At 39.8% G+C, this 14,245-nt stretch overlaps 1 protein-coding gene across 1 annotated transcript; it reads left to right on the top strand.

The window, feature by feature from the left end:
- Positions 1–3,743: 3,743 nt before the first annotated feature.
- RpS8 (ribosomal protein S8) lies at positions 3,744–6,040 on the top strand. Its single transcript, XM_022842504.2, has 4 exons — positions 3,744–3,840; positions 4,633–4,856; positions 5,282–5,691; positions 5,921–6,040. The coding sequence occupies exons 2-4, from the start codon at positions 4,661–4,663 to the stop codon at positions 5,942–5,944; spliced, it is 630 nt and encodes a 209-aa protein (XP_022698239.1). The 5' UTR covers positions 3,744–3,840; positions 4,633–4,660; the 3' UTR covers positions 5,945–6,040.
- Positions 6,041–14,245: the final 8,205 nt, after the last annotated feature.

Here is a 14,245-nt window from a genome sequence, read left to right on the forward strand (position 1 = left end):
CAACAAAACGCGAAATAGGAGTGCATCATAATCAGCCGATTTCTGTGAAGAGCTAAGGCAGCGGCAACCATCAATAGGGGAAGCAGCAATGACTCTATGAGAAGATTCCAAGGAAATAATACTATAGCACTATATAAGCATTTTTAATGAAGTGAGAAGCGGAGAAAAACAGAAACAGGGGGTTAACAAAAGATCGGAAATTACTCTGAGACAATGTGTGGCATAAGTATGCTCGATATAGTAATAAAACAAGCTCGGGACTATTGTATAAAATGCAGCCACCTGCGGTTTGCCGGTAAACAAATTCGATGAGCGAAAACGGTTCCTGCTCATTGTGCTTAATAATACATCCTTTGTCTATGTTTCTTTCGACGTGAATGTAAATTCCAAGCTCGTGATTTAATCTACATTTAGTTAGGAGTGATGATCATCGAGTTCGTATTGCTCGATCAATAAGAAGAACAGAAGGCAAGTATGAATGGCTGACGGTCGTGATACGCTATTATGAATTTAAGTGAACAAACTTTTATGATTGATCATAATACAATCGCAGCAATAGAACGGTATGGTAATCGAGCAATACCGTACATATATATATATATATATATATATATATATTTTTTTTTTTTTTCTATAACCCCACATGTTCTTTTCGTAATATTGTTTTTCTCTTGGGTATGTGTAACTTCGATGTCCTATTTATTGCGTATGACTGACTGTGCGTTTCAATGATAAGTTATTTTGTGTGAATGACGACTGTGCTATCTGAAACACAATAACTAGTATAATTATTATATATTATCACTGCGACTAAAACGTATTTCCTGTTCAAGACTTGAGTCAAAATGACGCAAAACGTATCGCTTCACATTCAATATCCACATAGGGCAGCTGCCCAATCGTTACTCGTATGCAGTCGTTCTACCATACAAGCAACGGGGAGCGAAAATTGATACGCGAGTGAATTACGGATTTGTAACGCTTAACAGAATTTTAAATGGCGACAGGTGACTTATATAAGTAAGACCCCCCAAAAGGCAAAGCCTTTTCATGTGCAAAGCATCGGAACATACAATTATGCCCGTTTTACGTAGCAGAAAATCATAATGAAACGAAGTGCATGCTCGTTGATAATGGTGCCGTGTTCATCAGCTGGGCGATGACGGTGATGATTAATAGCGTCAATCGAGTTGTACGAGGTACGTACGGAATGCTGACAAAATAGGAGTGCGTACATATAAAAAAACGGTATCAACAGAGCGACATTTGATAGTATTGATGTGTGCATGCGTGTTTCAATTTAGTAAACGAATAATGATCGTGTGTGTGTGCATCTGTGTGGGAGTACTTCTGCAAGCATACATAAATATATATATATATACAGAGCGTGCATCTGCACATATCACGCCTACATACTGTACACGGCGGGTGGCAATACAACAGGCAGAACCGCTCCAAGAAGTTGCTAAAGGGCTCCTGTGGTAACGTCATCTGAAAGGCAGTTGGTTAAGACGAAAGGTGCAAGCAGACAGCCACGTAACGAAGCAGACGAGGAAACAACAAACAATGAAGAGTACTAGACAGAAGAGAGCAAACATGCAGAAGACACACGCTGGTCTTTACAAAAGAACAGCGTGCGCCGATTTGTGTGCAATGGTCGCGGTTTTGTTCAACCAGCCAAATGTCAGTCCACACTTGACAGGTGATCAACAGTCAGAGTTCGGAAGTAACGACTAGGAAATTATAAACATTTCCTCTCAACAATTGGCGACATTTAACAGTTTGGCCTGAATTTAGTCTGGCTGGCTATGCAAGCTGCCTTCCCCAGTGTTAAATAGTATTGATACTGACCGCACTATCATCAACACGCGGGATAGGTGCAGTAAACTTTTGGCCTGCTAAAATGGTGTTATAGTAAAATATATTATCGAGGTGAAAAAAGGCCCGACATTAGCGAGTGGCAAATAAGAGTAGGTCAACATCTGCATGCAGGAGTAGAACTCTCGCAAGAATCTCCATGATGGATCAATAATAATGACAAACGGAAAAATAATGCTAATAAATAATGACCGGAATGATTTCTATACATATATAAATATAGCTATTGCGCTCTTATCACATGATGAACGAAAATAACAATGCTAATGAATATTTATAATATATATATATATATATATATATATATATATATATATATAATTGGTAGCGAATGTAGGAGCGACTGTATATAGTTAATACTTTTGTACGATTTTGATCTAATATAATAATAATAATAATATATACACAAACAGCAACAATAATTATAAAAACTTCAACAAAACAAAAATAGCAGAGGAGCTAATAAAAACAAATAATGGCTGCAAAAAGAAATGCAGAAACATTCTTCTATACATAAAGGCTGGGATGCAACAACACGGAAAAAACAATAACAACAACAAACATATAAACTTGGATCCCTCAACTACGGAAAGCGATAATAAAAAGAAATAAAGCACTGAATATAATCACATCTGTCTATTTTTTGCTTGGTATCGTAGTTTTTGCCCATTCAAGAACTGGCCACCTTAGATCCTAAACAATATGTTGTCCGAACTAGGCCTGATAAACCCTATTCACGGTTTATAACAAGAAAAACGTGAACAATTTCTCGGTTCAAAATTATTACTTAGATGTTCAGCAGCCTATATTAGCCTGTAGGAGATATGCGACCTATAATTTGAGAATACTAATTAGAACATCTATTAGGCGACAAAACTTTGTAGAATTTAATTTTTTTCAAAACTCAATGATTTCACTACTGTTTTAGTGGAAATGAAAAACTTAAGTGACACCTAGGACCCATATTTATTGTGCGAGGGAATAGATGTATACTCGTAGATATTTTCAATTAAAAATAAAAGACATGATGTTTTATTGTTATGTACTTCCTTACGCTATTATGACATAAGCATATAGATGAGGAGATTGTATAAGGTTAGCAGTATTTGCAGCTTAATAACACTCGTAAAAGAAGCGACGTTGGCCTTCATTTTCTAGAGAATTGGACACTGCGATTTAGGCTACAGGGGATTTGTGAGAGAGAAGTGATAAAACGTTTACAACAAGAATTGTTCGCTGCCATGCCATTCAGTAACCTTTATTTACTCATACTTATTTAGTACCGCACTTTATCAAGCAGACAATATAACTGGCGCAATGAGCACGCACAAAGAACATATGCGTAATTTAGATGGTCGTATCAGAATCCGTTTAGATTTTTTTTTTTTCGTTATTTTACAACATGTCATTCTTATGGATATTAATGGGAATCACTACAAAGAATCTAGGCACTTTTACCCACAAGCTCATGCTATTCAATGTTTCCTTATATTAAAAGTAGTTTTTTCGAGGCTTGCGATACGCAACAAACTGCATGAGTAGAATTAAAAAAAAAAACGTGTCAAAAACTAATTTTCCTGTAAAAGCGTGGCAAATTTAAAATATTATCACAAGTATTCAATAGCAACCACAATGGGTCTAATGTTGTCATTACATGCATCTCTAGCGCGGTTTTACAATTTTGAATCTCGCGCCTCCCGTTGCGCTATACACACAGATATTCCTTCTTTTTGAAGCAAAATTTTAATTACGTACGTTAAAAATTGATTATACTTAGTTTTCGAAAACTGTCCTTAAAGAATATATGATTTTAGCAAAATAACTCGGTTGCCTAATTCTAATTTTCCATTATAAGTCGTAACTACGCCCGCGTTCGATTTAAGCAGACGGCTTTGCACGGAAGTGGCATTTCAAACTGCTTGGTTTCAGCATGGCCGCTTCCTTTTTCTCGCTAAAGGCCAGGTGTGTGTGTGAGGCAAGCTACGAGATTTGAGTTTTTTAGCTATAATTTGTCAGTTTTCGCCAAGTGTGTACTTCACAGCGACCACCTATAGCGTTGTTGAGGCGTGGTAGCGCGCCTTCTTGAAAAATTTATGAAATTATCCTTTGGGCTAGCAAATTCAGATGATTTCATTGACACGTGCAGCACATTGAAAGCCCCCCTCACCGACCAACGTGATGCGATATTGTCAATAGAACGCAGCTAACCAAATCAGCGAGCTTCACCGAGGTTTTATTAGGGATAAAAGACTGTCGATGATTGTCTGAAAGTGTGTCAAGAGTCCTATGTGCTATAAAATTCTACTTTGTTAAATTCGGTTGAATGCTTTACTGCCGCTGACTGACCTGTCGGCGTGTTGTAATGCACACCCGGGTGTCACGATATGTTGTCTTTAGTCAGAGTGAACTAGTCCCAAAAGCTCAAAGTTTCTTGGATTAATTAAAACATAACTAAAAATTTACTGTGTCTTTTAAAAAATTAAGGAATTAGTTATAGGCGCTGTTTACTTAGCATTTTGCTTCCATAGTTGCTGAGCTGGTATTTGGTTTGTGCTACTGCTATTGCTTTCAGCATTTGATTATTTGCAGCACCTTGCATGACATGCGTTTTCATGGAAAAGACTGAAAATCATTTCAATTAAGAGAAATTGATTATACCATTATCGTGCAGTGCATCGCACGTGTCGTCCGTGTCCTTCAAAAGCTCTTAACCTGTTATATTGCATCATGGTTGTGTTGTGTCACCGATTATAGGCTTTAGTGTCCAGTTACAGTTGCCAATATGGGTATCAGTCGTGATCGCGCTCACAAACACCGAGCAACCGGAGGAAAGCGTGTTCAGATCCGTAAGAAGAGGAAACTTGAGCTTGGACGTCCCGCTGCCAATACAAAGCTTTCCCAGGGCACTCCTGCCAGAATTCGTACTGTTCGGACTCGCGGCGGTAACATTAAGTTCCGCGCCCTTCGTCTCGATCATGGTTCGCTTTCCTTTTTACTTCCAGCCTTATCGAATTGATGCTCAATGATTTGCGCATTCTCTTAGGTAATCTCGTGAATTACTCTTAGTGTGACATAATTCACAGCACAATGAAATATCGAGCGCTCTTTCTTACCAACGGTGTAGACTGTCGATTTACGAACTGGTACATGAAGCTTGTGTTAATTCGATGTCGTAAACGGCCTTGGCCGTTTTTCCTAGGTTTTGTGATTATTATCTTTTCTTTAACAACAGTTGTGCTGTGAAACTCGTATACGTAAAATATGATCACCGCTTAGTCAAGTCCGGAGCCGTTTCAAAGAATAAGAATGTTCAGCATTACTTTCCCCTTTTCGAAGGTATTATTTCTGCCGAAAACTACGAAAACTCTACTGACATAGACGTTCCTCCCTTAAACTTGTTTAGGCAACTTTGCGTGGGGATCGGAACGGTGCACACGTAAGGCCCGTATAATTGACGTTATTTACAATGCATCTAACAACGAGTTGGTTCGTACCAAGACCCTTGTGAAGAATGCCATCGTGTTGGTTGATGCTAATCCTTTCCGGTTGTGGTACGAGAACCACTACGCCGTACCCTTGGGCAGAAAACACGGCACAAAAATCACTGACATCGAAGGTCTTACCATCGGCAAGAAGCGTTTGGAGAGTGATGCTCAAAAGGCTCTTCAGGAAAAAGCTCCTATCGATTCTCTCATGGAGGAACAATTCTCCACTGGCCGTCTGAAAGCCTGCATTTCGTCCCGGCCAGGCCAGTGCGGTCGTTGCGACGGTTATATCCTTGAGGGCAAGGAGCTTGAGTTCTACTCCCGCAAGGTAATCAGATCGCGTAAACACTCGTTTTATCAAATAAGCCATTCCAAAATAAACCATATTCTTTGATTAACGCTAATATTTAAGCTGTATTTCGCCGAGAAGAGTTTAATTTGTATGCTCGCTTGCTGGCAGTCAATCCTTAGACATGGAATTTAGAGTCAGTATCATTAAACTCGAAGGTTTATTTTGCAAGTAATCACTAAGAGAGTAATCGTGATTCTCGTTGCAGATCAAGGCCAGAAAGGGCAAGTAAAGGGCCGTCGATAGCAGGTAAAGTTAGCTCGATAATTATCAAATGTGCCGGCCGTATGGTACGGTGCGATGGTAAAAATAATAAATAACAGCCGTATGCCTATTGTGTTTACTGACGGCAAACGGGTTATCGAAAAAAAAGCGTGTTTTTCGTCACTAGGATGTGAAACCCTTGTTAGATTTATAGGAAAATATGAACTGATGGTGTTAAATTTCGGCTCTGCTTTACATCTAGCTTATATCGGGGATGAGGTTAAGAGGTGAACTTTTTTTGATCTGAGTACGCAACCGTATCGTATTTGGGAAACTTCATCATGAAGTGCTATAGAAATAGTCTGATAGTAAGACAAAATCAATAACAATAATTGATAAAATAATACTTGTCACAAACAAATGTGTTCTATTTCAATATGCTAATTTCACAGAAACATCAGTTTAAGGTTAAATTAAAACTTAGAGAATACAACATTACTTCTAATTTTGGCATTCAGGAGTGTTGTGTAGATCTTATACAACAGCTAGATAGGGTTCACTCACATGCTTGTCTTTCAAAATTCTCTATTAAAATTTCCGTCTCACTGAATACCTGCAAATACGTTTTAGAGTGAATTAAAACAAGATATTTTTTTAAATATCCGTAAAAGCTGTGTAATACAGTAATAAAACACGACACATTGTGAATGTGAAAACTCTTAAGTTTCCTAATATTCGTTCTGCTAAAACAATTTCTCTCCTCTTTGGTAACCTAATTACCATTTTTTTCCATTTTTTTAGTAAGAAAAACGAGTATGTGGCACAATTTCCGTCCTTCTGACTAGTGAATTCAACTTTGTGCTTTAGCTTAAAAATCTCCTAGTCCATGTGTTTCGAGAACGATATAAGCTCCAATAGTGCCCTGACTAGCGTTACTTCTAGCGATCGCCTCTCATTAGTCCATATTTGATATAACGCAACACTTTAACATGTTAATTTAAACAAAGCTTCGACATCTCATTTGGTATGTGAGCATAAGAATCAGAAGACTTTAGCGTCACGCATAAATTTCTATTAAATTACCGCAGAATGTCTTAAAACTGAACCGAAAGTAGATATGGAAATTTGATATCTAATTTTATACTTAAATTGCTTTAATTGCAGCGCCATAATATCATATGAAGGTGTTTTACTATTAAACGTGTTTCTCGGAGCGACAAGTAGTTCTAAGCTTGATATATTGCAAAATCGAAATGGCTGTATCGCATGGTACGAATGCCAATCTTGTTACTGACCGCATTTTGAAGATGAACGTGATTTTCAACGATAGACTCGGAATCGTAAGAAATTATTTGCGTAAATTCCATCTTGACAATATTGGGGATGATCGTGAATGACGGTATACTTAGGAGTCCAGAAAACATCAAAAAACATCAAGTCCAAAAAAAGAACTCGTGGTAAATCTTTCAAAGAGTTTCACTTCTAAGGTGTGCTTTCACAAATTATTTTTGTAGCATTTGGTAGACCAAAAGTCTAGCCAAGCTCTTACTAGTTTCGAAAAAAAATTGTGCTAAAGCCAAAAAGAATTTCGAAAATTATTAACATTCAACTTTCTAGTGTGAGCCATAGAAAAATGAAAATCCTGTGTTCCTCTAGTAAATAAAACTTACTTTTAATGGAAGTATACAATTGAGTTCTACTAAGCGGTTCCAAGATTAGGTGTATAAGTACCTCAAAAGCTGGTGCTAACGGGTACATCGAGACACCAGTTTAAACTTGAACTCTGTCAGTCGTTGTTTACTATTTCGTGAGGGCTCCTTTTCTAGATTAAAAAAATACACAATTATGTTACATTAAGGAAATGTACTGATTTAAAAACTAAGAGAATAAAGCAAACATAACCGAACCGTATATATGGTTAAACGTTATTTTTACTGATTGGTATGCTCGAATCATGAGTTATTAGTTTACTACGTTAGTGATAACGGCTTTTTCACCTAAAAACGAACGTAGCGTAGAAATTTTAGCAACGCAGTTCATATATTCACCATTACTCTGCCCGACGTCTATTCCTCATCGACCTCGAACTGACATTTTCCATTTCTAAGATGTCAGTGAGCTTGGCAAATCATCTTTTATGTTTAGAGTTTTTTTTTGTTTTTATGTTCTGTCATCTTCAGAGTTCGTACCGCATCCGGCACAAATATTTTGGCAGCTTTTTGACCAGAACCTTTTTTATATCGGAAATAAATTTTTCAAGGGGATCCATCTTTATGGCCTGAACTCGACGTAACATTGTGTCCGCTTGATATTAAAATTGTGGACAACATAGAGCATATTTGAATGGTAGACGTACCTAAACAGTCGAGAGATAAACGAAAACTGGTATATTAGAAGAGGAATCGTCACTGCTTGTGCACCAATCTAATATTTAATTTTGTGAAATTGTGTTCAACAAAAATTTTATAAGGCATTGCAAATTGTCAGATATACTTCCGATTTAATGTTCATTAAAAATATCATTTTTGAGATAACGGAGTCACTTAATGCAATGCAGTATAATAATATCTAGATGGGAATCAAATTTGATTTTTAAACTAAACAATTTATAAGCCTAGATATACTTGAACCATCTTCCGAGACCTTTCCATGTTTACAAAATGCCGTTCTTAGATATAACGCTTCATGGTTTTGTTGTATTTTTAATTGATGGATATATAAAAGGTTCTGCCTTTTGCATTAAAGCCTATTTTACCTAAAATACAGTCGCAGACCCCATCAGCACACGTTCAGCCGCTCCTAAGTGTTAGGCCTTCAAAATTAATATAATACCCGCTCAGGGCCACTCACGCGCCGAGTTTAAAATCCGTTTTTTCTGATACAAATTAAATAAATAATAAATAAAAATAGTTAATATTTGCGACAGTGTCTTCTGAACTGCCAAAATTCACTACCAGACGCAAATAGAAGAACCTCAATATAATTATATCTGGTGGCCGGCGTGTTAATAGGTAAAAAGTTTAGTAAAGTCAAAAGTTAGATGGTGATGGACATTCATAAAAACGCCTTTCACGTTCTTGTTCTCTGGTATCTTTGTTGCCACCTGAAATATCTAAAGGTATACGTCGACGAAACGCGTTTTTATCTTTTTATAACGAACTTTTACCACTCTTATTGGGCTGAAGACCCAATTTCACTTGAAAATACGCGAGAATGTCAGTGTACATTACACAGTCTTTTGAAATGCCCGAGGAATGATGTGAATTGTAACAGTACAAAGACAGTGAGGTTTACTGCTTCAATCCGTTCACTTTGGATTATACAGCTTCTCACTTCTTATGTGCAAGTGTTTTGCAAGCCTTATAGGTGCTTTCCAACATCCCTACCTATTGAAAATTACGGGACTAAAGCCACTGTCATCATTGGTAGTATTTAAGTCGAGCAATACAGACCGGAAGCATCTTGCTATATCTATAGCTAGACTATGATAATGTAATATCAAGAAAAACTTGTAACAGAATCCTTCGTAATATGGACCGCCGCAGACGTGCATGTAATCCCTGTTAAAACGAAAAAGATGTTTTACCTTATTCTGTTGAAACCATAAAAACAGCTAAGTTGTAGCGGTTCCTCACCAAACGAACCTGCATTTTCATGGTTTTGCTTGAGTTCTCAGTGATGTGCTTTTGTTTCTTGAAAATGAGAGCACTGGTTAAATCTGTTGATAATTGATGGAAACCCAGGCAAGAAGACCTTCAACAAAACAACAGTTTCTATCAGTGCAATGTTTTTAGGAACGCAAGTTGGCTAGTAAGTTAGATAAAACTCCATGAAAATATTTGACCTGAAATATTAGATATATTTCGCAGGGTAAATAAGGCTTGACAAACAAAATATGTGGAAATATAAGGAAGGTACACTATGTGTTCAATGAATGGTTTGCCTCTCTTTATGTAAAATTCACGGCTCAACACAATCCTTTTTGTTCGATTTCGAGAGCGCAGATCTGCAACTTACTTCGGTACACATTTCTGTTTATCAATAAAATAGTGGACCAAAAGTCTTTGGGGGCTAAATGGGTCTTCAAAAAGGCACTTTCGCGCATCATATGAACCAACCTTTTTTACAATTCCTTAGAAGCATGCCTATTAACACGTACCATAACTGCAATGCAAAGACATACGTAATTCTTACGATTCGCTAAATTAGAAACCAAGTTCATTTACTGAAGTTCGCAGTCGATTTTCTGAAATTTCAGTTTTATGTAACCGTTCCTACGTAACCATTCCTCGCTTGCAGCGGCGGTGTACTGAGTTTGATTCTAAGTTTGTGCACAATCTGCAGAACCTTCATTCGAATAATTATAGGCAGACAAGAAGAGAAAGTACACTGTTATCATTCCTTTCTATGCAATAAAATAATAATACCAGCATTATTCATGTTAACGATGGGTCGGCGAAGTATTTTATTTCCTAATTTATACATATTGAGCTGACGTTTGTATGAGAATGTATATGGTTAAACACACTAATAATCTGATGACTAATTCTAGTGCTAAAACGCATTATAAAAAATAAGAATATATTGATTAACGTTCTGTACCAGTATTGAATCATAAGTCGTGGAAAAAGTCGTGCTGTTTTTATATACAATACAGACGATAATGAAATTTCAGTAGCAGTTTGAAGCGGTTATGAATAATTTTTTTCTAATTGGAATTTTTTAAAATAATGTTAATAAAAGAAATACCGATATATTCATTTAAGTTTCATGCGATCCAGATTTCACTTCTTGCCATTTAGCATTATAAATTTATTTAAAAAAAAAAAAGACTGAAAAGTGACAGCTTCTATTTGTTACTAACATACCGAATCCTTACAGGTAATATTAATTTTCACAGCGGAACTGAATACTTGCATTGTGGCACTACCTAGGAGCGAGTATTTTCAGGGTTCATCAGCGCAAGCAAATGTAGCCAGGATTAAAAATAAAACTCTCTACGTCTTTAAGTATGTACATATGTACACGAGGGAAATGTTGGCCGGCCGTCCTCAATAGCGACGCAGTACAGCCACTGACAACAGCAGATGGGTCGAGCGTATGCTTGTTTCAGAGGCTGTTCGCTGGTTCGTCGGTATTGCGTTAGTGACAAGAGCGCTGCGCAGACGCAACAGCAGTCGGAGAATCGTAACGATAATGATAATCATCCAACATAACAATAATCGTAACAACCTCCCAAAAGTCCTCGTACTGCCACTAGTCGTCATCAGCGTCGCGGCCGTTATCGTTGCTAGTAATGATCACCGCATCGTGTTATTCTATTTTATTAGCTCTTGATGTAAAGGAACAGAAGAAAAGGGAAAAGGCAAAGAGAACCGGGGGAGGAGGGGGCGGGATGGGGTGGTAGGCGAAACTGTGTGTGTTCGGTGTATTCCGCGTGCCCACGATATAAGCAACTAGAAGATCACAGGGATTCAATACTTGATCGAATCAAACGACGAGAGCGTTTAAAGCAGATTATTAAATTGTAGCTTCTCTCTCTCTCTCTCTCTGTGTTTGTATGTGCGTGTGTCTGTGTATGGGTGTCTCCTCTAGCTTCCTACTATACCTCTCGCTGCCTGTCGCTAGCAGTAACAAGTCTTATGGGAGTACGGTTCTGCCATGAAGCTAGTGCCTGCAGGATGCGGCTTTTCTGCAGTCAGCCCTTGGTCCGGCGGTGTCCGCACACTTTGTCGTCTTATGTTCTTCCCTACTCTACTGTAGCTGTTATTGTTCCTGCAGTTAATGCAGCATGGGCAGCGCAGTTTGTAGTGCGTTTATCTGTTGAACCCAGAGATCCCGTGGCCTGGGTTCGAATCCGGGCACAGACTCACATTGCTTCGTGTTGGGAGCTAGCTACGTAGCCTAATGTAACAGCTAACAGTTTAGACGTAAAACACGAAGCACATTTTCAGCATCAGCAGTAACTATCGCCATCGTCAACATCGGTGTTGTTAAAAAAAACCAAAACGACCGTACTGCTGCAATAACCATAATCAACAGAAAGACATAAACTGTAACCATTATAAGAATCACCCAGCGAACGAAGTGAGCTGGCTAACGGCAGCTGAGCATCGAGCTTTTTGACGTGCCTGTCTGTCTGTCGGTCCATTCCTCCCTCCTTATGCGCGTTGTCTCGCTGGGTTGATTTGAAGACGGAATATCGCTATCATTTTGTTAGAGTTATTGTTATGATTATCGTTATTGCGAAAAAAAAATATACATGTGTGTGTGCGTGCGAGTTTGTTTGCGTCTATATCTATATGATACAAAAAAGAGTCAAAGGAAAACGAGACGAGGAGGAAGCCATCACGTAGACAGACCGACCCAGCAAACAGTACGCTGATACAGAATTGCGCAGATAGCCATACCAACAATTGTAACAGCAGCTAGCAACTCAACTGCATCACACGGGCAAGCAGGCAGACCCTCCTGCTCGACTACATCCCTCAACAGACAAATTACAACTCGATGATGGGGCATAGACGTCGTCATCGTCCGTGGTGGCAGCAGTCGATCGACAACGAACCAACGAACGAACCATCAGTGGCCACCGCGTCGAACGGCGACGTCGGTGCTGTTCTATAATCGTCATCATTTTCATAGCAATAATAATAACCATAATAATAATACTGGTAGAAGTGATGGTAGCCGCATCCGAGCTGGAGATAGTACTAGAAGCTCTAGCAGCGGCAAAAGCAGCAATGTTGCTAGTCGTTGTTCTATAGTAAAAGTAACGAGAGGAAGGGTTGGCCGTTGCTGGTCGACTACTAGTCAGTCGGTCGGTCGGTCGGTTGGACGGACGGACAGACGGACGGACGGACAGACGGACGGACGGACGGACAGACCAACCGCTGGACCAAGCTGCCGACCGTAATGATAATGATCGTAATAATCATAATAATAAACAACATTATTGCCGTCTGCCTAGCTGCCAGCCTGCCTGCCGGAGGCAGAGCGCGGCCTTATGCGATGCCAGCAATGGCCAACGAACATCAGACAGGCAGAACAACGACGGCCCCACAGCTCGAGTCGATTGCACCAGCAGCAAGACTAGCAGTGCTATTGGCGCCGTTTCATGTTCGTTCGTTCATAGCCCAGAGTTTCTTTGCTTCTTAGAGTCGTAGCGGTCCCTTGCTGCTTTGCCGGATTCCGCTGCCGTTTGCCGTGGCGTTATGGCCCGTAGTAAGAATGGTGGTGGCAACGGCGAAGAACGCAAGAAAAACCGAGGGATGAATGTGCAGCAGGAGCAGCCCTAGTAATAGTAGCGGCGATATTGCTAGTAGTGGTGATGGAGGTGTAATGGGCAGGGCTTTTCGATGGATATCAGCAGCAGCATGTGCCATCTCGTTGCTTGGTTTGTTCTCTTAGTCTCTTGGCCAGTTTTTCTCTCTTTCTGCTTCCGTCTTCTTGCCACCACTCGCCTCTACTCTTGCTCGACTCTATCCGAACGAGCTGTCGGCGCTCAGAGCGCTTGCCTGTTCACTGCCATCGACTACTCCGTTGATGCCGTAACGTAAGCGACCAGGCAAATAGTGGTCGTCATGGTCGTATGGCGCTAGTAGTAAGCAGTCGAGTCAAAGCAGTTGCCACAATTCAAACCGACCCTTTGGCGGGGTTATCATCGCGGAGTCGCCCTAGGGACAAAGCTAGGGATATTGGTAACGTCTAACAGCTAGACTCCCTAGAAGCACACGCATGATACACAGAGCGGAGTAGGGAACGGTTTGCGCGCAACATCGCGAACCGTGCACAGAACGTGTGCGACACATCTGATCAGTGGCATCTGTGAGTACGCGCATCGTGCACTGATAGTGACATATCGCATTTGTTCGATAGTGCCTGCCGGATTACATGTTCACGCTTCATGGGCATACAGTAAAATATGGCACAAAATGCCTGCTCTGAGTGCTGTTCTATTTCTGTATGTGTGTGGTGTCGTGAATATCTCTCACATAGCACACTGTACGGTAAAGATGTCAGATGGTGCGAATAGATGTCTCTAGCATATCCCTAGATTGTCCCTAGGGTGCTTAAGGTGAGCACCGGTCTTCCCTAGGGCGAAATGGTTGGCAATAACTATTTGCTCTGAACGACCGGCCTTTATTACCACAGCGACTGCGGGTAGCAGCACTCCAACGCTCAGAAGCGAATCAGATGGCTGTGTGCTAACTTCGCTTGTTCTTTCAGGTGTATGTACATCAACGAAACAAGAACGTCAACCCACTGGATGTACTACGGCTGTTGCGGGCTGGCGACGTCCTATATGTCCGAAGAACGGTCGAGTTGT

Source organism: Varroa jacobsoni, unplaced genomic scaffold, assembly GCF_002532875.2.
Source record: "Varroa jacobsoni isolate VJ856 unplaced genomic scaffold, vjacob_1.0 scaffold_996, whole genome shotgun sequence".
Lineage (NCBI taxonomy): Eukaryota > Metazoa > Arthropoda > Arachnida > Mesostigmata > Varroidae > Varroa > Varroa jacobsoni.